General features: G+C 54.4%; 2 protein-coding genes across 7 annotated transcripts in view; one reads left to right on the forward strand and one right to left on the reverse strand.

Annotated features, from left to right (window-relative positions):
- Positions 1–337: 337 nt before the first annotated feature.
- CCAR2 (cell cycle and apoptosis regulator 2) lies at positions 338–15,851 on the forward strand. 6 transcript variants are annotated; one of them, XM_065901531.1, is made up of 21 exons: positions 338–493; positions 1,370–1,465; positions 1,761–1,852; positions 2,283–2,374; positions 2,574–2,688; positions 2,860–2,989; positions 3,164–3,260; positions 8,198–8,317; positions 9,912–10,134; positions 10,221–10,334; positions 10,630–10,793; positions 11,234–11,405; positions 11,493–11,723; positions 11,822–12,040; positions 12,642–12,786; positions 12,894–12,973; positions 13,634–13,780; positions 13,921–14,032; positions 14,123–14,311; positions 14,425–14,630; positions 14,828–15,676. In XM_065901531.1, exons 2-21 carry the CDS (start codon positions 1,408–1,410, stop codon positions 14,870–14,872), a joined length of 2,751 nt encoding a protein of 916 aa, XP_065757603.1. In that variant the 5' UTR covers positions 338–493; positions 1,370–1,407; the 3' UTR covers positions 14,873–15,676. The 6 variants fall into 6 exon arrangements, with proteins under 6 accessions (XP_065757603.1, XP_065757602.1, XP_065757601.1 ...); XM_065901530.1 differs by having other exon boundaries at positions 12,891–12,973; positions 14,828–15,669; XM_065901529.1 differs by having other exon boundaries at positions 11,822–11,998; positions 13,921–14,311; positions 14,828–15,851.
- A 168-nt stretch (positions 15,852–16,019) lies between these two features.
- BIN3 (bridging integrator 3) overlaps positions 16,020–19,624 on the reverse strand; it is a 50,091-nt gene continuing 46,486 nt past the window's right edge. The window contains exons 8-9 of the mRNA XM_065901532.1: positions 19,387–19,521; positions 16,020–16,982 (exon numbers count right to left, since the gene is read on the reverse strand). Of these exons, the coding sequence (XP_065757604.1) occupies positions 16,836–16,982; positions 19,387–19,521 (282 nt within the window). The 3' untranslated portion in view covers positions 16,020–16,835. The remainder of the gene's footprint in view (positions 16,983–19,386; positions 19,522–19,624) is intronic.

Below are 19,624 nucleotides of genomic sequence, written 5' to 3' on the forward strand. Positions count from 1 at the left end.
GAAGGGTAGGGCTAGAAATGGGGTCATTGGTTGAGTCAGACACAAGGATGTCTATAGAAACGGGGCACGGATCATGCATCCTCCTCCAGTCAGCTGGTTCTCTTGCTCCCGGCTTGGGAGTCCGCCAGAATGAAGCATAGGTGCTGCTTTATGTTTGAGGGTCCAGCTCAAGCTGTCTTTGGCCCAGGAACCAGTTCTTTCAAGTCTGCTTTTCTCATGGGACACGTAAGCGAGGGCACCACCGACGCGCGGCTTCCTAACGCATATCCGATCGGGGAAGGCGCACTTCCGCTGCGCAGTTGGAGCGGGATGGCAGGCCGGTGTGGGGGAAGGGAGAGGTCGGTGGAGAGGAGGGAGGGAGCATATCCGGGAGAGTGGCAGCTTCCGACCAGTGGTCGTGCTTCCGGAGAGGCGCTTCCGGTGGCGGCGGCAGCAGCGGCTCTGGTGGTTCCGGGTGTCTTTGTCCCCCCGGTGTCGCGGCCCTGGCCCGCAGGTGGGTTGGGGGGGCCTTCCGCCGCCCCTCTGCCTCTTTGCCCCTCCCCCGGCCGAGGGGCTGCGACAGCCAGGCCGCGAAGATGCACTGGGCGCGGAAGGGGCCGAGCCCCTCTCCGGACTGCAAGTCTCGTCTCCCTGGCAACGGCCTCGGCCCTGGGGGCGGGCGGGAGGAGGAGAAACCGCGCGCCTTCGTCCTCCCACGGCGGCCTGGCCGCGGCCCGGCCCGGGAGATCCGGCTCTGGCGGCCGCTGAGACGGGAGCCGAGGCACGGGGAGCGGGGGAGCAGGAGGGCGGGCGCGCAGCCGGATTTGCGTTCGTCTGGCCGCGGAGCTGTCTTCTCACCAGCCCGTCCGGGGAACAACGGGCCGGGCTTCCGGGGAGAGGGCCTACACCATCTCCTCTCCGGCACCAGCCTCCTCCATTTTTCCGGGCCTTGCGTGGAGCTTTTTGGCGGATGTATTTGAATGAATGAATGTCACCGGGGCTCTTTCTAACCCCTCACTCTCCCCAACCATCTGAGGGTGGCGTGGCATAGTGAGAGGAGCGCTGAGTTGTCGGGAGACCTGGGTGTGAGTCCTAGTTTTTTACGTACCTGGTTCTGTGCCCCGGGCAAGTGTCAGTCCCTCCGAGCTTCGGTTTCCTTTTGTTTGAAAGAGTATAACAGTCTGTTACCCATCACTAGGTTATTGTGAGGGAAACTGGAGCATTGTAATTTCTCTTATTTCCTGGTCCATTTCCTGTTCTCTCCGTCTGTCTTCCCTATTCATTCTCAGTATACACTTCTCCACTTTCCTTCATATCCTTAGTTCCTTTTTGGGGGGTAGGTGGAAAATCTTCCCTGTGAATTGTTAATTTCTTTCTTTTCTGATTGAAGGTTTTTCCCCAAGACTCTGAAAGAGGACAGCATTCCCAATGTCCCAGTTTAAGCGCCAGCGGATCAACCCGCTTCCAGGGGGACGCAACTTCTCAGGTGATCACCTTTATCTCTCCCTGGCCCCACATTGGGAAGTATGTGGTTTGAAGTTAGTCTTTAACAGAAGGTAGTTTTGAAATACACCAGGGGTTTCCCTGGTGGAGTGCAGTTTGCTGCTGATGTTTCTTAGGAAACTAGACGATGACCACAGTGGTTGTGAACAAAACCCTGTTGGAACTTGTGTGGATCCACTTTACCCTATGGGTTTCCTGTCTGCTCTAGCGGACTCTAGTGCTTACTGGTAGGTAAGTAGGTGGTAGGTGCAGCTCCTGGATCGCTTCTCTTCCAACAGGCGCAGCTTCAACATCCCTTCTGGGCCCTCCTCCTGGTTTGCTGACTCCTCCTGTGGCCACAGACCTGTCCCAAAATGCCAGGCACCTTCAGGTAAGCTGGGCATTCTGTCTGGTGAGTTTCAGCACTCGGGAGGACCTCAGCATGCATGGTTGTTCGATACATTCATTCTTACATGACACTGTTCATCCTTCCTGACACTCCTGTCGTCACAGCCAGTCCAGAGGTAGCTTAGACCTCTCTGACTGGGAAGTCCTTGGTTCTGATTATAGGGAAATCTGTAGGGTGCTTTTTGGAGTTAAAGAAGAACTGGGAATCCTAGAAGAAGCTTACGGCCCAAGAATCAGCATGACTCCCCCCACCTTCAGTAGATTATGTCCACTAGACACGTGTGCTTCCTTCCGCAGGAAGCTCCGTGCAGTACTTTGAGCTGGGGCTGGAGGGGTGGAGAAAGATGAGATGCTAATGGCAGAGCATGAATAGATGCTCCCTCTTACCTTTAAACTGCACCCTTCTCATATAGGGTGGAGAGAAGCAGCGGGTCTTCACTGGCATTGTCACCAGCTTGCACGACTACTTTGGGGTGGTGGATGAAGAAGTCTTTTTTCAGCTAAGGTAGGCTGAGGCCGGTCCCCTTCTGGAAATGCTTACGGGATTCGGTTCTGCCACCATGCTGGTGGGTCCTTCTAAAGACGTTGCTTTGCTGTTATGCAAGGGGTGAGCAGTCTTGATGGGAAGGGCCTCATAGGGACAGTCAGGGTGGCGTGGCCAGGGTCTTTTTCCTGACTGGGTCTCCTGGCTTGTGTGCTGGCAGTGTGGTGAAGGGCCGGCTGCCCCAGCTGGGTGAGAAGGTGCTGGTGAAGGCTGCATACAACCCGGGTCAGGCAGTTCCCTGGAATGCTGTCAAGGTGCAAACGCTCTCCAACCAGGTATTCATCTCTCCTCAGCATGTGCATTGGAAAGGGGTAGGAGGGACACTCTGGTGCCCAGAAAGATGGACAGGAACCTTTCTTTGGTCAAGGGGGTAGGGCCACATCTTTCCAAGGTAGTGAGCACTTCAGCCATGGGATGCCCTGAGTTTCCTGGTTATTGTCCTGCAGCCCCTACTGAAGTCCCCAGCACCTCCCCTTCTACATGTGGCAGCCCTGGGCCAGAAGCAGGGGATTCTAGGAGCTCAGCCCCAACTGATCTTTCAGCCTCACCGGATTCCCCCACTCTTTCCTCAGAAGCGTGAGTACCAGTGGCATGGATATTGGGGGTGTGGCTTTATGGAGTACTCTGGATGAATGGACTTGTAACTTGAGGTTGTTGATCTTAGAGTAGAAGTGGGGACTAAAAGAAGGGGACGGGAAAGTTGGGCAAATATTTAGGTGTTTTAAGTCACCATCCATTTCCTTCCTGCAGCTCTGAGTCTCTTCCAAACATCCCACACACTTCATCTGAGCCACCTGAACAGGTTTCCTGCTCGGGGCCCTCATGGACGATTGGATCAGGGCAGAAGGTAAGATAATCAAGCAGGAAAGGTGCTTCAGTTATTTGCCTCTAAGAGAATGTGCCCCCCTCCCCCTCCCTTTTTTTGGCCACTTCTTGACACTAACATTTTCTTTGTGCAGCTAGATCCTAGTCCTTTTACCCTGAGATAGGCTGACACATTGAGAAATATTGGAACTTTATAAGCTGTTTCAACAAGTAGGCATTTGGCATAATTCATCTTTCAAAATATCACACTGAATTTGTTTTTAATATGTAATTTTCTCTTTTTATTTCTAGTCCCTAAGATTGGGACACCAAGAATCAAAACTGAAGAAAATAGTAGTGTCCAAAAGATGTTTTTTTGCAGTGTATTTTTTTAACTGAAGCATAATTTACAGTATTATACCAGTAGATTGGATATTTTATGTGTTATGAGATGATTACCACAATAGCTGGTTACTGTCTGTTACTCTACAGAGTTACTACGGTAGTGATTATATCATCTGTGCTGTATATTACATCTCCTTGACTTACTTATTTTATAACTGGAAATTTGTACCTTTTAATCTCCCTTCACCTGTATCCGGGCTTCCCTGATAGCTCATTTGGTAAAGAGTCCACCTGCAATGCAGGAGATCCCGGTTTGATTCCTGGGTTGGGAAGATCTGCTGGGGAAGGGATAGACTACCCACTCCAATATTCTTGGGCTTCCCCGGTGGCTCAGTTGGTAAAGAATTGCCTGCAATGAGGGAGACCTGGGTTCGATCCCTAGGTTGGATCCCTGGGTTGGGAAGATCCTCTGGAGAAGGGAAAGGCTACCCACTCCAGTATTCTGGACTGGACTGTATATGTATAGTCCATGGGGTCACGAAGAGTTGGACATGGCTGAGTGACTTTCATTTTCACCTGTTTTGCCTATTCCCCCCCAACCTCCTCTGCTCTGGTGACCATTGGTTTGTTCTCTATATCTTTGAGTCTGTTTTTTTTTGTTGGGTTTTTTTTTTTTTTTTTTTTAGTTTCCTGCAGTGCATGATTTAATTCTTAGTATAAAACATGTTTCTTCCTATACACCACAGAAGCCAGTGATGTGATAGAATATGTATATCCAGAAATCCTGTGCTGTGGACATGCAGACGTGGCCTCGTGTGCAGCAGGCGTGGTGGCCTTGGGCCTTTGGGGCCTTCTGGGCCATCATGTGTCCCCATCGTCTGTGAGCCCTGGGGACCACCAGGAGCATGTTCCCTGTCTTGTCTGGCTCACATGTTCTGATCCTGCCTTACCCTGCCTAAAAGTCTTTGTTTCTATCCCTAGGCGTCACGCTCTAGACTAGTTTGTTGAAAACGTGTTCCAAGTTTTTTCTGTCAGTCTTCTTTTAAACTTTTTATTATGGAAATTTTCACGTATAAGCATAGTAAATAGAAAAGGATGATGAACCCTCATATACCCATCACCCAGCTTCAACAGGTATCGATATCTGCCATTCTTTTTCATCTGCCTTAGACTTTTTTTTTTAAGGTAAAATTTATGTAGTCTGATGTGAACAGATCTTAGATGGGCAGTTTTGACAAATGAAAAATCCCATGTGACTCTCACCCCTTTTAAGATACAGAATATGTCTATCACTCCAGAAAGGGTTCTCATGTTCTAGTTCTGTTCTGAAATGAGGACTGTTTTCAGAAGGAAACCGCTGCTTCTCCCAGAAGCCAGTGATTATTACTAGTAAGGAAGGACTAAGAATGCAGTTTACTGCAAACATGTAAAGGGGGATGGAGTTCCTCAGAGAAGACGCTTTAAGCAAAGTGATGTAGCTGGTCTGCTGAAGCCACTGTGTGTTGCCTCAGGACAGGTCATTGGGAACTTTGTTTGGAGTGGGGAGCTCTGATTGTGTAGGGTTTTTTCCCACCGCATCTCCACTGCTTAAAACAGTTTGATTCTCGAGTTCCTGGCACATAATTCGCATACACCCGCACCTCTTGTCCTCTGCGTCTTCTTGGTCTTCAGTTTCCAAGGACTCTCCAACTCTCCCATTCTGTGAGTTTATTAAAGATTTCATTATAGACGAAGGACAGCAGGTGCCCGCAGGGATAATGTAGCCTGGGTGGAAATCAATGGCTGCTATTGACTTTTTGCTTTAGGTTCAAATTCAGCCTTCCTGTAAAGCCAGTAGCATTTGATTGTCCAGGACACGCCAAACCCTGTGCAAATTCTGTGTTCTGTTACTCTGGCCATAATGCTTCAGTGTCACGGCCTCTAGAGAGAGAAGACGTGACTCCTGGGAGTGAGATACCACCATGAATGTGTAGAAGGGATTTGCAGAGTAGGGGCGGGGGCAGCAGCAACGAGGTCACCCTCTGGGGGAACAGCCGTTTACAGCCGAGTCAGCCGTCTTAGTGTCTGACTGGAAACCAGGCTTTCTTTTTGAACTTCACGTTTTGGGAGGCAGAAACCAGTGTCTCCTTTGGGTTGCTAATGCTGAACTACTGAGGGGTTTAGACAAGGATACTCAGCTGGGTAGACCATCTCTGTCCTGCTGAAGTTACCAAGGTGGCTTCCACTGCCCGTGCTTTACAGTCTCTTCCTGACAATTGACAATAGAGATTCCAGGATTCAGGGGAACGTGCGCTTCAGCTTGTGGTTGACAGCCTTTACTGAAGAGTTCACTTCAGTCACGGGTGAGCTGAAGAGAGTTGTCAAAATGGCTTTGGAGCAGTTGTTCTGTTAGAGACACAGAAGCACTGCTCTCCCACAAGGGCAAGCCTAGAAGGCAGCTTTCGGAGGGAGACACTGAAGGACATTACCCAGGCAGAAGTGTGAGAAAAGAAGAACTCCGAGTGAGTGAATCAGGGCTTCCCCAGTAATGACTGGGCAAGCAACCCAGGCAGGTCTGAAGGGAAGGGCAGGGACCTGGTACCTAAACGGGACCAGCTCAGCAGCACCTCAGCACAGCGAACTGACAGTTGATTTTATTTCCCTTGTGAGACGGGGTTTTTTTTCACCCTTATCAGTCTGGCATTTGATAATGGTCTAAAGGTTTTTTTCTTTTCTACTGTTTTTATTGCTTGTTCCATAACATAGTGGCACTGTAATAAGTGATCTATTACAAAAATGTAGTGTATGATGTTATATAAAAGTGAAACACCACAGAAATCACCATTACCTCTCCCCTTTAAAGCTGAGCATTTAGAAGCGCTCTGGTTAAACTCCCGCTGGCTCAGTGTCGTGTTGGCGTCAGGCACGCTGCACGGAGGCCGTGCGCTGCTGTGGCTCAGACTCCACGGAGGCCGTGCGCTGCTGTGGCTCACGCCCCGCGGAGGCCGTGCGCTGCTGTGGCTCAGACTCCACGGAGGCCGTGCGCTGCTGTGGCTCAGACTCCACGGAGGCCGTGCGCTGCTGTGGCTCAGACTCCACGGAGGCCGTGCGCTGCTGTGGCTCAGACTCCACGGAGGCCGTGCGCTGCTGTGGCTCAGACTCCACGGAGGCCGTGCGCTGCTGTGGCTCACGCCCCGCGGAGGCCGTGCGCTGCTGTGGCTCACGCCCCGCGGAGGCCGTGCGCTGCTGTGGCTCAGACTCCACGGAGGCCGTGCGCTGCTGTGGCTCAGACTCCACGGAGGCCGTGCGCTGCTGTGGCTCACGCCCCGCGGAGGCCGTGCGCTGCTGTGGCTCAGACTCCACGGAGGCCGTGCGCTGCTGTGGCTCAGACTCCACGGAGGCCGTGCGCTGCTGTGGCTCAGACTCCACGGAGGCCGTGCGCTGCTGTGGCTCACGCCCCGCGGAGGCCGTGCGCTGCTGTGGCTCACGCCCCATGGAGGCCGTGTGCTGCTGTGGCTCAAGCCCCACTTACAGCTGCTGTAAAGCGCTGGCCACAACCCCCGTGCTGCGTGTCACACCTAACCTTTGTGTCTTATTTATGCTGTACGTAGTAGTTTGGCCCTCGTAGTCTCCTGCTCGTCTCCCTCCATCCCCCTGTCTCCAAGGTAGCCATTCTTATATTTAAAGGCCTTTAGAAAAGCAAATTTCCAAAAAAAAAAAGAAAAGCAAATTTCCTTCCTGTCACTTTCCCCCCCAGTGTTCTTTTCTAGTCTTTATCTATATGTATAAGCATAGTTTTTATAATATTAATCTAAGTTCAGATTTTTTTAATACATTCTTATTGAGCATGTGTTTCATATTGCAGAGTAATCCTCAGAACTGTTTTAATGGCTATATGATTAGTGAATTTTTATGATTTAAATGTGTAGGGTTAAGGGTTTGTTGGTCTTCCCTGGTGGCTCAGATAGTAAAGAATCTGCTTGCAATGTGGGAGACCTAGGTTTGATTCCTGGGTTGTGAAGATCCTCCAGAGAAGGGAATGACTACCAACTCCAGTATTCTTGCCTGGAAAATTCCACGGAACAGACGAGCCTGGTGGGCTACAGTCCATGGGGTTGCAAGAGAGTCAGACATGACTGAGCAACCAACACTTTCACTTCCTTTTTTCAAGGCTTTGTTACCAGATCGGTCTCTCTTAATTAAACTTTATAGAACCCATAGCATGGTACCATATATGTATCTCTTGTTAAAAAAAGAAAAAAAAGTTCTTTCATTTCAAAAAATTACATGTTAGCTGTAACTTAAAGTATTCGTAAAAATATAAAAAAATTATTTATCAGCTTTATCAGAGGAATCCACCATTTTCTTTTCTTTCAGTCTTTTAAAGCTGTTTTTGCTCATTTGAGGCAGTATTGTCTATACAGTGTTCCATACTGTACTTTTTGTTTAACATGGTTTTCTGTGTTATATAAAGCATTTAAAAGTGTACTTTAATATCTTTAATAACAGTCTCTTAACAAGGTTGTTAGTATGACTTATTATCCATTTCTTTAAAGTTCAGGATTCAGATGGTTTCCAGCTCTTTTTAGGCCAGCATGTCCTGAAGCTGTATTTAACAGTGTGGTTTCTTCCTTCTGGTGATGAATCAACCTCCAGTGATGACTATGACTCCAAGAAGCGCAAACAGCGAGCTGGTGGAGAGCCTTGGGGCGCTAAGAAACCGCGGCATGACCTCCCTCCTTACCGGGTCCACCTCACTCCCTATGCTGTGGACAGGTCAGTGGGGAGGCTGGACTGGGGGTGAGACTTGCAGCTGGTAACATTTTTCTTGTGTAAATGAGATATAGTCTGGAAGTAATTGTGTATGTGTATTCTTGTGACCTTTTTGCTTGCTTCATTTTTGTTTTTTAATGTGACAGATTTATTTCAGAATCTCAAATTCAGACCAGCATAGCACCACTCATTTATGATTTAATCACCAGAAGTTGTGCCAGGCTATAATTATGGTGTCCCAATTAAAATCCAGGTGCCCAATACCAGTTATATATCAGGTGGAAACTATGGGTCATGGGAACCCTAGGACTGGCTTCTCAGGGAAGCTCTGAATGATTTCTTGAGTGTGACAGCATGTACGAGGTTGCTGCCCCCACACAAGGTTACTTCTCTCATGTAGAAGCTGAGTAGATGAGTGATCCCAGATGCCAGCTAGCAGGGGAGATGCAGGGCTCCAGCTGCTGTGTTAGAAGCCCCCAGGGCAGACCCACTTCTGTCCAAGTGGAAGTGCGGGCGGCCTCTTAGCACCTCCTCCTTGTGGCAGGCAGGCAGGGAGGGCTGCCCCGCTTCCTTCCCAGGCCCAGGGCGCGCCTTGTCCTCTCCGCGGTGACCCACCCACCTCCCAGGGTGATCTCAGGAGACCCTGGTCCCCTCACCACCACTGTGGGAGGGTGCATCTCGAGTGGTCAGGACACCGACTGCTCACGATTAACCACACACACAGCTGTTTATCTTTTTAAAATCACAAGTGCAAGCCTGTTGTACCTACTATTCGGCACTTTGCTTTTTCACTTATCTTGGGATTTATTCCACATTAATGTTTGTTAGACTAATCTCATTCTTTTTAGCAACCCCACGGCTAAGTGGATGGACCAGAATTTATTGAACCAGGTCTCCATTTTTAATCTGCAGTTATTCTAAATCTTGTAATAATAAACATTCTTCTCTAGACCTGTCTGTGGACAGGTGCAAGCATTTTATTGAGCTCAGTTCCTAGAAATGGAGTAGCTGGCTTAGAGGTCTGTGAACCTTGAAGGTACGGCCAGGCTTCTCACAGAGGCTGTGGCAGTTTACCTTCTCAGACGAATTGTGAGGTACTTGAACCCTCAGCCTTTGCTAACACCGTGTTAGCCAGCTTCGTGATCTTTGCAGTCCAGTAGGTGAAAAGTGATACCCTGATTTGAATTTCTTTAATTATGAGTGATACTGAGCTCTTCAGTCTCATTCCTTTTTCTAAGTATCTGTTTTCAGTTTTTTCAGTTTTCTCTTAAAAGTGATTTTTGTTTTTAGTGATTTGTGGGTTCCTTTTATATTAACTTTAAGATAAACACTCTTTGCTGTCATATATTGTAAATGTCTTTTTTCCCTTCCCTAGGTTGACTTTGTTTTGGAACTAGAGGTGGTAGCATTTTAGTGGTCAAATCTGATCCATTTTTCTCTCTTCAGAGGTGTCTTCCTTAGAAAACTCTTCTTTCTCATATTATAAAAGAATTTGCTTCCATTTTCTTTCTAGTCTTTTTTATGGTACCGTTAAAAACAAAAAACAAAAAACACTTCGTTTATGCTCAACCTGGAACTCCCTGCTTTCTCCCCACAGCCCCGTCTTTGATTTCTTAGAACTCCAGCGCCGTTACCGCACCCTCCTGGTCCCCTCAGATTTCCTGGCCGTGCATCTGAGCTGGCTGTCGGCCTTCCCCGTGAGCCAGCCCTTCTCTCTCCATCATCCAAGCCGCATCCAGGTATCTTCAGAAAAGGAGCCAGCTGCTGATTCTGGTGTGGAGTCCCCCCCCACAGACAGCGACCCCGCCTACAGTTCCAAGGTGAGTTGGCTGGGGTCCTGCCACTTGATCCCCTTGTTGAGGGCTGAGGAAGCTCTCGAGTGTCTCCTTCACGCCGTCCCTACCAGGTACTGCTGCTCTCCTCCCCGGGACTGGAGGAATTGTATCGTTGTTGCATGCTCTTCGTGGATGACATGGCTGAGCCACGGGAGACCCCGGAACACCCTCTGAAGCAAATTAAAGTAAGAGCTGGAGCCCCGGAGGCAAGACGTAGTCACTGGCAGTGGTCAGTCCCTGTCGGCTGAGATACTGCTCATGAGCGCAAAGAAACAGAGTTGAGATGCCAGTCGTTCTGCCAGGAGCATAGCGTGGCCCAGAGATGGTCCTGCCAGATTCACGTGGGGTTCAAGTTCATGAGTGGAGAGCCCCCGCCACGTGCAGTGTGGCGGACTCTGTTCCCCAGAGGTGGCAGGTGGTTTCCCAGTGGGAGGCCCAGATGATTGGTTTCTTGTGTCTTATCCCGGTCTCTCTCTGCAGTTTTTGCTGGGCTGGAAGGATGATGAGGCAGTGCTGGTGGGGGGCGAGTGGTCTCCTTCGCTGGACGGCCTCGACCCCAAGGGCGACCCGCAGGTGCTTGTCCGCACGGCCACGCGCTGCGCGCAGGCCCAGGCTGGCATCGACTTGAGCGCCTGCACCAAGTGGTGAGTGGCTGCCGAGCTCGCCTGCAGGCACCGCCGAGCGGCTAAGACCCGGCCGGAGGCCAGGCTTCTGCTTGGCCTTTCTGACCGGTCAGCTTCTGTCAGGTCCCTCGTCCCCGCTCGTCTCCTGGCTCCAGCCCTGCCGGTGGTTGCCGTAGTCCCGAGCATGGCTAGGGATGTGTAAATGTACTGAGAGCCAGTTGACCCCCCAAGGCTCGTCAGGTGTGGTCCCCATCTACATTCCGAGATCCTTATTGCCACGGCACCTCGGATAATAAGTGTCGGGTTACCTGTCTCTTCGCATGGACCATTTCTTGAGGACTTGGGCTATATCTTTTAGAGCTTGGCCCGAAGTACATGTCCATTAAATGCTGACTGGCAGCTGAAGTACTCACTTGTGAATGTCACGGGTCAGCACTTCACTGTTCCTTCACTGTGAGCAGGTGGCGCTTCGCTGAATTTCAGTACCTGCAGGCAGGACCGCCAAGGCGGCTGCAGACCGTGGTGGTGTACCTGCCGGACATCTGGACCGTCATGCCCACTTTGGAGGAGTGGGAGGCCCTGTGCCAGCAGAAGGCTGCAGAGGCAGCTCCCCCGCCCCCGGAGGTGCCAGTGGTGAGGCCAAGGCTTACGAACTGTTGAGGGAGGTAGGTACCTGAACCCTGGGACCCAGGTGGTCATAGACCTTGACCTCTGCCACAGGAAACAGAGCCTACAGAGCAATCGGCTGATGGGTCAGAGCAAGCAGCAGACACCTCTAAGCAGAGTGCCGAGAATCCGGAGGTCACTGCGCAGCAGGAAGTGGACACCGACCTCCCAGAGGCCCCCCCACCCCCTCTGGAGCCAGCTGTCATGGCACGCTCCCGCTGTGTAAACCTGTCCTTGCAAAGCATTGTGGAGGACCGGAGGCCAAAGGAAAGGATCTCTTTTGAGGCAGGTGTAGGAGCTGGCGACTGTGGGGTGGTAGGGGGTGATGGGGTTGGAACACTCCCTGTCCTGATGCTCATGGCCTCCCGCCACCCCGCCACCAGGCCACGGTGTTGGCTGAGCTGTTTCTGGAGATGCTGCAGAGGGACTTTGGCTATAGGATTTATAAGACGCTCCTGAGCCTTCCTGAAAAGGTCGCGGCCCCACCTGAGCCTGAGAAGGAGGAGGCAGTCAAGGAAGAAGCAGCAGTCAAGGAGGAAGCCAAGGAGCCCAAGGATGAGGTACAGAGTGAGGGCACGGCTGTGGAGGCAGACGCCCCGCCGGTGAGTATCTCCGCCCTCCGTGTGGGCACGGGGGCTGCAGGTCCTGATGCGCTGCAGAGCTGGAGCGCAGAGCGCACTGTGGCTTTGCTGTCTCTACCCCACATTTACTGTGCGTGCCTCCTGACCCCAGTGTGACTCGGGCACGGGCATGTAACTCTCCTGTGTGGCCACACAGCTCGGAGGTGAAGCGCCTGGGAGAAGGGAGGAGGGCCTGGAGCTTCATGAAGGGAAGTGTCGTTGCCAGGGTGCCATGAACACAATGCTTTGATGGGTGCAGGTGTTTTCATGACCCTGTGGTTAACTACAACACTGCATTTTCTTAACCGTTTCTAAAGCCCATGGGTGTGCTTCTTGCCTAAATACATTCAAGCAAGCAGATTGCCTATGGGACTGGGCTTGAGTCCTGAGGAACACCCCGGGTGTCTGGAACTCACCCTGCCCTGCCCTGTGACCCGTGTAATGGGGTACATTAAATGAGACACTGCACGCAAGCCTCTATCCCATTGCCTGAAGACGGCCGATGTGGAAACGTTAACCGTTGTTACGGTGGGAAATTCCAGGGGCAGCTCTTCTCCTTATCATCTGGGTCTGCTTCTCCTAGAAGGAAGATGGGCTTTTGCCGAAACCCCCGTCTTCTGGGGGCGAAGATGAAGAGAAACCCCGGGGCGAGGCGTCCGAGGACCTGTGTGAGATGGCTCTGGACCCAGAGCTGCTGCTGCTGAGAGACGACGGGGAGGAGGAGTTTGGTATGCGTGTGCCGGCCGGGCAGCGGCTTCGTGACCCTGTGGCCTTCCTGCCCTCTTCTGTGCGGGGTGGGCCCTGCGCTAGGCTCACCTCAGGCTTTCTGTAGCAGGAGCGAAGCTGGAGGATTCCGAGGTCCGGTCGGTTGCCTCAAACCAGTCAGAGATGGAGTTCTCGACCCTTCAGGACATGGTGAGACCTTCTCTGGCTTGGGGCTCCGTGACCGGGATCCCTGGCAAGGCCTCTGACTCTCCTGGGAAAGGGATGCTTTTACTAAACAACCTCTGGCATTTTTTTTTTTTTTAATTATTTATTTTGGCTTCATTGGATCTTGGTCGTGGTGCCCCAGGTATCTTTTGCTGTGGCATGCTAGCTCTGCAGCTATGGCATGTGGGTGCTCTAGTTACTCCATGGCATGTAGGATCTTAGTACCCCAACCAGCGACTAAACTGTGTCCCTCCACGCTGCAAGGTAGATGCTTATCTGCTTGATCACCAGGAAAGTCCTAGGTTCCTGGCATCTTCTCACTGATGAGAGAGCGCTGGCTCTTGGCTCGTGGGATAGCACACTCATAGGAGCCAGGAGAATACTTCATTGTCTCCATCAGTGTGGTTCTGAGTGAGCTGTCTGATCTAGGAGCACACACGGTTCCTTTCTGGGTGGCAGGCCTTGGGGCAGAAGTGCCCCAGAGAGAGATCTTTGCTCACAGGCCAAGGGTCAGATCTCCAACTGGAAGGTGTGTCTGGGTGTGTGTGTCGGCCAAGCTGCCTTATTTTGAAAGGGCTTCATCCTGGGTGATGTAGCATTAGGAGAGCTATTTGTAAATCCTGTTCACCCTTGTTCCTCTCGCAGCCCAAGGAGCTGGAACCCTCCGTTGTGCTCCCCGTGGACTGTCTCCTTGCTTTTGTCTACTTTGACGCCAACTGGTGTGGCTACTTGCACCGGCGAGACCTGGAGAGGATCCTGCTCACCCTCGGGCTGCGGCTCAGCGCCGAGCAGGTGAGCCTCCCGGGCCTCCCTGAGGCCCCCAGCATCGCCGTGTGCAGGCGCGGCCCGGGATGCTGTGCTCCTGGGTGCCTGGGCGCCATCACAGGGGCGTGCACCTTCGGCTCTGGGCATTGTGGGTGTGTTTCCTCCAGGCCAAACAGCTGGTCAGCAGGGCGGTGTCCCAGAACATCTGCCAGTACCGGAGCCTCCAGTACAGCCGCTTGGAGGGCCCAGACGGGGCGCTCCCCGAGGACCTGCTGTTTGGTGCGAACTGGGTCCTGTGGCCCCCAGGGGACAGGGGCGGGCGGGCTTTCTCCCGCTTCCCGTCCCTGAGTCTTCTCCTGGCCATTCTAGGGAACCTGGACCTGCTGCCTCCTCCCGGGAAGAGCGGGAAGCCGGGTGCGGCCCCGGCGGAGCACAAGGGCCTGGTGTCCCACAACGGCAGCCTCATCAACGTGGGGAACCTGCTGCAGCGCGCGGAGCAGCAGGACAGTGGGCGGCTCTACCTGGAGAACAAGATTCACACACTGGAGCTTAAGCTGGGTGAGTGGCCTGTGGCGTGGGGAGATGAAGCGGGAGGCCCGCACCCAGACTCCAGGCCACCCGCCATCCGCTCCCCTCTTAGCTGAGCAGTCTCTCCGGCCTGCCCCCACCAGAGGAGAGCCATAACCGTTTCTCAGCCACTGAAGTGACAAATAAGACACTGGCAACGGAAATGCAGGACCTGCGGGCCCGGCTGGCCGAGGCTGAGGAGATGGCCCGGACAGCCGAGCGACAGAAGAACCAGCTCCAGCGGCTGCTTCAGGAGTTCCGGAGGCGCCTGACCACCTTGCAGCTGGACACACAGCGGATGCTTGAAAAGGTGAGCCTCCTGCTGAGCCGGCTGGCCCAGCTTCACTGGCCTTTGCCTCCATCTGCTAGTTTCTTACGGAATCCGTCAGTCCGCAGCTTGTGACCGGGAGTCTCCCAGGAGGAAGTGGTTAGTAGTTCTCGGATGGGATCTCTGATCTCAGCTCTTCCTCCTCCGAGTCCTGATTCTCGTGTGTCTGTTTCAAACAGGCTGACAGCTGGGTAGAGAAGGAGGAGCCAGCACCAAGCAACTGAGGGGCCTGGTGCAGGAGCCGCCGTCCTGTGAGGTCAGCGAGGGAGCCTGCTGAAGTTAGAGCCCAGAAAGCAGCCAGAGCAGGACCTGGGGGCTGGAGGCAGGGGTGGCTGCCCCGGTGGCACTCAGCCTCTGTAGAGGCGCTCAGGCCGTCAGGGCGGGGTCAGTCTGTGCCACGTGGGTCGGATGAGTGAGGAAGCCGGTTCCGCGCGCAACTAAATCCAACATCCTGTGCACCCCTCGAATGTCATTTTGCCCTCTCCTTGGGATTCCTCCTGGGGCCCTTTCGTCTTGTGCTGACTTTCTCCTGTCCTCTTCCAGTTTAGAATAAGACAGGGCAGGAAAAGACTTTTCAAGTCTGTCATAAGGTCTGATGCCAATAAACTAAAGCAGCAGATGTGGAATCTGGTTGGGGGTAAGAGCACTTACAAATGGCACAAATCCTGCCAGGTTCCAGGAGCAGGTTTTTGGGGAGGGGGCTCCCTGGCCATCGCAGGGACAGAGTCAGTGCTAGCGAGCGTCTGGTGTGGGGCCATGTCTGCCAGTGAACACTGTGTTCCAGCTGCCCCAGACGTGCCAGAAGAAACCAGCACCCGCCCCCCAGCTCCTTGTGTTCAGAATGTGGTATTGGCTCTGGCCCAGCCTTTCCCCTTCCCCACAAGTCTTGCCTCTTTCCATTAATCCGTGGTTTCAGTTTGACTTTGTATATAAAGTTGGTTTTCTTTTTTTTTGGCTTTTTGTTTTTTAAATAAACCAAAGTCAAAAACAAACGCAGCGTGCTCCACAGCCCTCCCCTTGCCTCCTCCAGGTCTGATTCTGCACCCTCCTCCCACCCTGAACCCAGCCTCTGCCGGTGGAGGTGTCTCCTCCAGAGGGTGCTTGGTGGGGGGCAGCTCTGGGGTCCATGGCCTGCTGGTCAGGAGAGGGGGTGGTACAGGTGGTTGGGGCAACCCCGCCCTGACCACCCCGCTAACTCAGCAGGGGCAGCCTAGCCCAGACAGAGACCAGGAGAGGGGGTGCTACAGGTGGTTGGGGCAACCCCGCCCTGACCACCCCCCTAACTCAGCAGGGGCAGCCTAGCCCAGACAGAGACCAGGAGAGGGGGTGCTACAGGTGGTTGGGGCAGCCCCGCCCTGACCACCCCGATAACTCAGCAGGGGCAGCCTAGCCCAGACAGAGACCAGGAGAGGGGGTGCTACAGGTGGTTGGGGCAACCCCGCCCTGACCACCCCCCTAACTCAGCAGGGGGCAGCCTAACCCAGAGAGAGACCTGGGGTGGCCCCTTTCCTCTTCATAATTATAGCACAATAACATACGGACATTTCATTGAAAATTTTACTTGGAAAAATAAAATTCCAAATAACTAGGTGAGACAAACCCACTATTCTTGCTGTGAGGCCCGTGACTCGGTCGGTGACGTTTAGTGTGGTAGGATATTTACACAGGTTTGAGTCCCAGCTTCTACGGAAGCTGTAGGACTAGGAGCCTCCCCTGCAGGTGACCCAAAAGCTAGAAGTGGGCCGAGGACTGGGAGACACTCCAGGGCAGTGTCACAGCCTCTCCCAGAAAAGGTGGGTCAGGTGGAAAGGCAGCATTGGTGGGGGGACTCCCAGGGGAGCCCTTCTGGAGGTAGATGTGTTCCCAACTGAGCAGCCAGGCTGACACCTCTAGGGATCGGACAGTCCAGGCTCTGGCCCGAGGCCAGGAGGCACTTTGGACGGTTCTTCAGGAACAGACAGTCTGCACTGCTTACCTGGCTGCCGGTCTCCGCTGCGCTGGGGTGGGGAGACGGCAGCCTGCTAGGGCTTCTGGTGTCACGCTTTCCCGGGGCCTGGGGCAGGGGGGGAACACCACTGTCCCCATACTTCTCCCAGGGAGGGGCCCTTTGCTGGCTGATGCCCGAGCTTTTCTAAAGGGCAGACAAGTGAGGCTGGCTTGTGTTCCAGAGTCTTCCCCAGGCCAGGCTCAGTCATCAGCCACTATGGAGAGGGCTCGGAGCTCGCTCAGCCTGGCCTCATTCTCCCGCTCCCGCTGCTCGTCAGGGCAGCCAGGCTGGTCAAGCTGCTGGGTCAAGTCTCCAAAGATCTTGTGCATTTCTGAGTAGTACACGACCTGCAGGGTAAGAGGAGAGGTCTGCAGGTGCTGTGCTCAGGACACGGAGCCCCCAAAGCACTGCAGCCCTGGGACGGTGGGCAGAGAAGTTGGAGCCTGTGGGCTGGCCCTCTGCTATTCTGTTACCTCCCGTCCGCCACCGCCCTTCCCCTTGAACTGCAGGACAGCCATGGCCCCGAGCCCTTCAGGAACGTTGCTGCCCACTGCCTGGGTGCAGAGGGGAGGGACAGGTCCTTGGGGAGGTGGAGGCTTGAGCTCCCCAGGCAGCTGAGGGGGGAGGGCTGGGGGGACTGTGGACCCTTGGGTCCTGGGGGTGGACCTAGGGAGTCAGGCACTTGACAAGGGGCTACCTGCTTCATGGCAGCCAGGAGAAGCCCTTGGCCGTGGGGGAGAGGTCACGGCAGCTCCCAGAGCCCTGGGACAGTCTTAGAGGTCAAGGTGGGAGGGGACACGGTTCTGGCCTCTGTCCCTTCCCAGCCCTGACCACCGCCTCAGCTGCAGACCCAGGAAAGGCGAGCCAGAGACCAGGATTGTTCCTGTGTCTCCTGCACAGACACCAGAGTAGGAAGGAGGCCTGCAGGAAGGTGGGGGCAACAGGCTGAGGAGCGAGGACCATCAGCTTCTCTCAGGTGGTGGAGGGCTGAGCAGGCCCCAGGGAGGAGGCCGGGGGCCCCTTCTGCCCCAGCCTCCACCTCACGACCAAATGCAAGCATGGGTTTTCAAGAAAATGTTCCACACTGGTTGAACACCCTGATATTTTACCAGCTCCAGCTCTAAGCTATCTCGGGAGAAGGAACCCTCCTGTTCCAGAGGCTTGCAGCGCTACTAGGGGCAAGGCCAGACCATGTTGCCTTCCACACTCCCAGAGCCGGGTCTGCACTGGCTGAGGGGTAGTTGAATCAAGGTCACCCGAGGGGCCGGGGCCGGGGCCTGGGCTGGGGTGGCGAGGAGGGGTGGCGAGGAGGGGCGGCCCCCTCCCCCGGCTCGCTGCCCCGAGCCGCGCTGCGCAGGCTGAGTCACTGGAATGCTCACTTCTGTGACTAACGGCAGCAGCAGGCGCGGGAGGGGGAGGTTGGCGCTGACGAGGCAGTAAACAACCCCTCACCACCCTGCTGCCTGCTGACAGGGCACCAGAGCTCCCGCCCGGCGCTCAGAGGCTTTCCTCCTGCGCAGAGCTCAGGGCGGAGGGGCCGTGCCGGGGCCTGGGAGCGTGGCACAGGAGAGGGGAGGCTGGGGTCTCCTCAAGCCACCGCCCCTTGGCCCAGGGAGAAGCGCCGGAAGCAAGCCTGCACACACCTCCAAGGGCAGGGCCGCCCCGCGCACTCAGCTCTCTGCTTCACTTTCCCTGCGCCCCTGGGGTTCTGGTCACTAAGGTTAATCCTGCTCAGGGCTCCGGATCCCATGATTCCCGTGGGTTTTGGGGCTCTCCCAAGATAGGCTGGGGGGAGGAACCTGGCTTTTCCTCAGTGTCTGCAACCGTGGACGCTGCAAGAATGAGAGTGTCCACTGGAGGGCGCCAGACAACCAGGCCAGGAGCTGAGGTGGTGGGTTGGAGGCGAATGGGGACATGCTGAGCCTTTAGCTGTTACCTGGTGGGAAAGTGCAGTCACATTGTGGAGGGGTGGGAGGAGGCGGCGGGGTGTCCCACATATAGAAGACCTCTTGGTTTTGGCACCTCAACCTCTTCTCTTTTCACAAATGGGGAGACTAACTCTTGCTGACTGCTTGAAGAATGTGGGGCAGAGGAGGAGGGCAGGAGCGACTCTGCCCTCTTGAGTGGCAGGAGGCATGGCTCCCAGGGCCACCTCAGTGCACCGCCACCCCAGCCCAGCCCGAGTGAGCGTACCTTTCCCGCGAAAGTGGTGCCCCAGAGGGAGTCCTGAGCGTGCTTCTCTCCAGGGCTTAAGGACCCTGCCCAGGTTTGCTAAAGGTCAAGACACTCCCTAGTCTTCCACCAAAAGGGCTAATCAGGGAAGGACAGGGGTGCAGGGTCCTTAGAAAAGGCCTCTGATCTTGACCTGAGCCCACCACACAAGGCCCCTGCCCATCGGGGGGAGGCACTGCAGGCTTCTTCCTGCCCTTGCGGTTGAGCAGGAGTGGGGAGAACATGAGCGAAGGACTCATGGACAAGGGGGACCTCGTCCCAAAGCCGGGATTAACCACAGAGCAATGGAGGAACCAAAACAGGAATTCCAGCCAACAACCTGAGCTGCCTGGATCCCTCCCTCGAGGAGGCAGTGCTGGGGAGTTGGGGGGGCGGGTGGGGGCAGTGGGAGAAAGTGGCTAAGCCTACTTCAAGTGTGTGGGGTGGGGCTGGGCTGGTCCAAAGCCCACGGCTGCCTCCCCACCAGGGGAAGCAGCGCTGGGCCATCCTCCGGGGCAGGAGGGGTGGCAGCCGCCTCACCTGCGCTCTGATCAGGGACTCAAAGCTGGGCTGGAAGTAGTCCAGTCGGCTGTTGTAGAAGCGTGGCATCTCATCCAGGAGCTGCTTGTTCTTAGCCTCAAAGTCGTCGCGCACCGGCCTAAGCTCTTCTCGGGCCTGGGGAGCAACACACTGGGTGTCACGGCTCACCCGAACTCTAACTGGGGCAAGACGTGTGTGTGTGGGGGGAGGGCGGAGGTGTCAGGACATCTGGTGTCTC

The sequence above is a fragment of the Muntiacus reevesi genome, chromosome 10 (genome assembly GCF_963930625.1).
Source record: "Muntiacus reevesi chromosome 10, mMunRee1.1, whole genome shotgun sequence".
In the NCBI taxonomy this organism is placed as follows: Eukaryota; Metazoa; Chordata; class Mammalia; order Artiodactyla; family Cervidae; genus Muntiacus; species Muntiacus reevesi.

Excerpts from the sequence above, each read along its gene's own strand:
- CCAR2 (XM_065901526.1), top strand. The coding sequence starts at position 1,408 with ATGTCCCAGTTTAAGCGCCAGCGGATCAACCCGCTTCCAGGGGGACGC. Across the intron at positions 10,794-11,233 it reads TTGAGCGCCTGCACCAAGTG|GTGGCGCTTCGCTGAATTTC; the intron begins GTGAGTGGCTGC and ends CACTGTGAGCAG. Across the intron at positions 12,041-12,641 it reads TGGAGGCAGACGCCCCGCCG|AAGGAAGATGGGCTTTTGCC; the intron begins GTGAGTATCTCC and ends TGCTTCTCCTAG.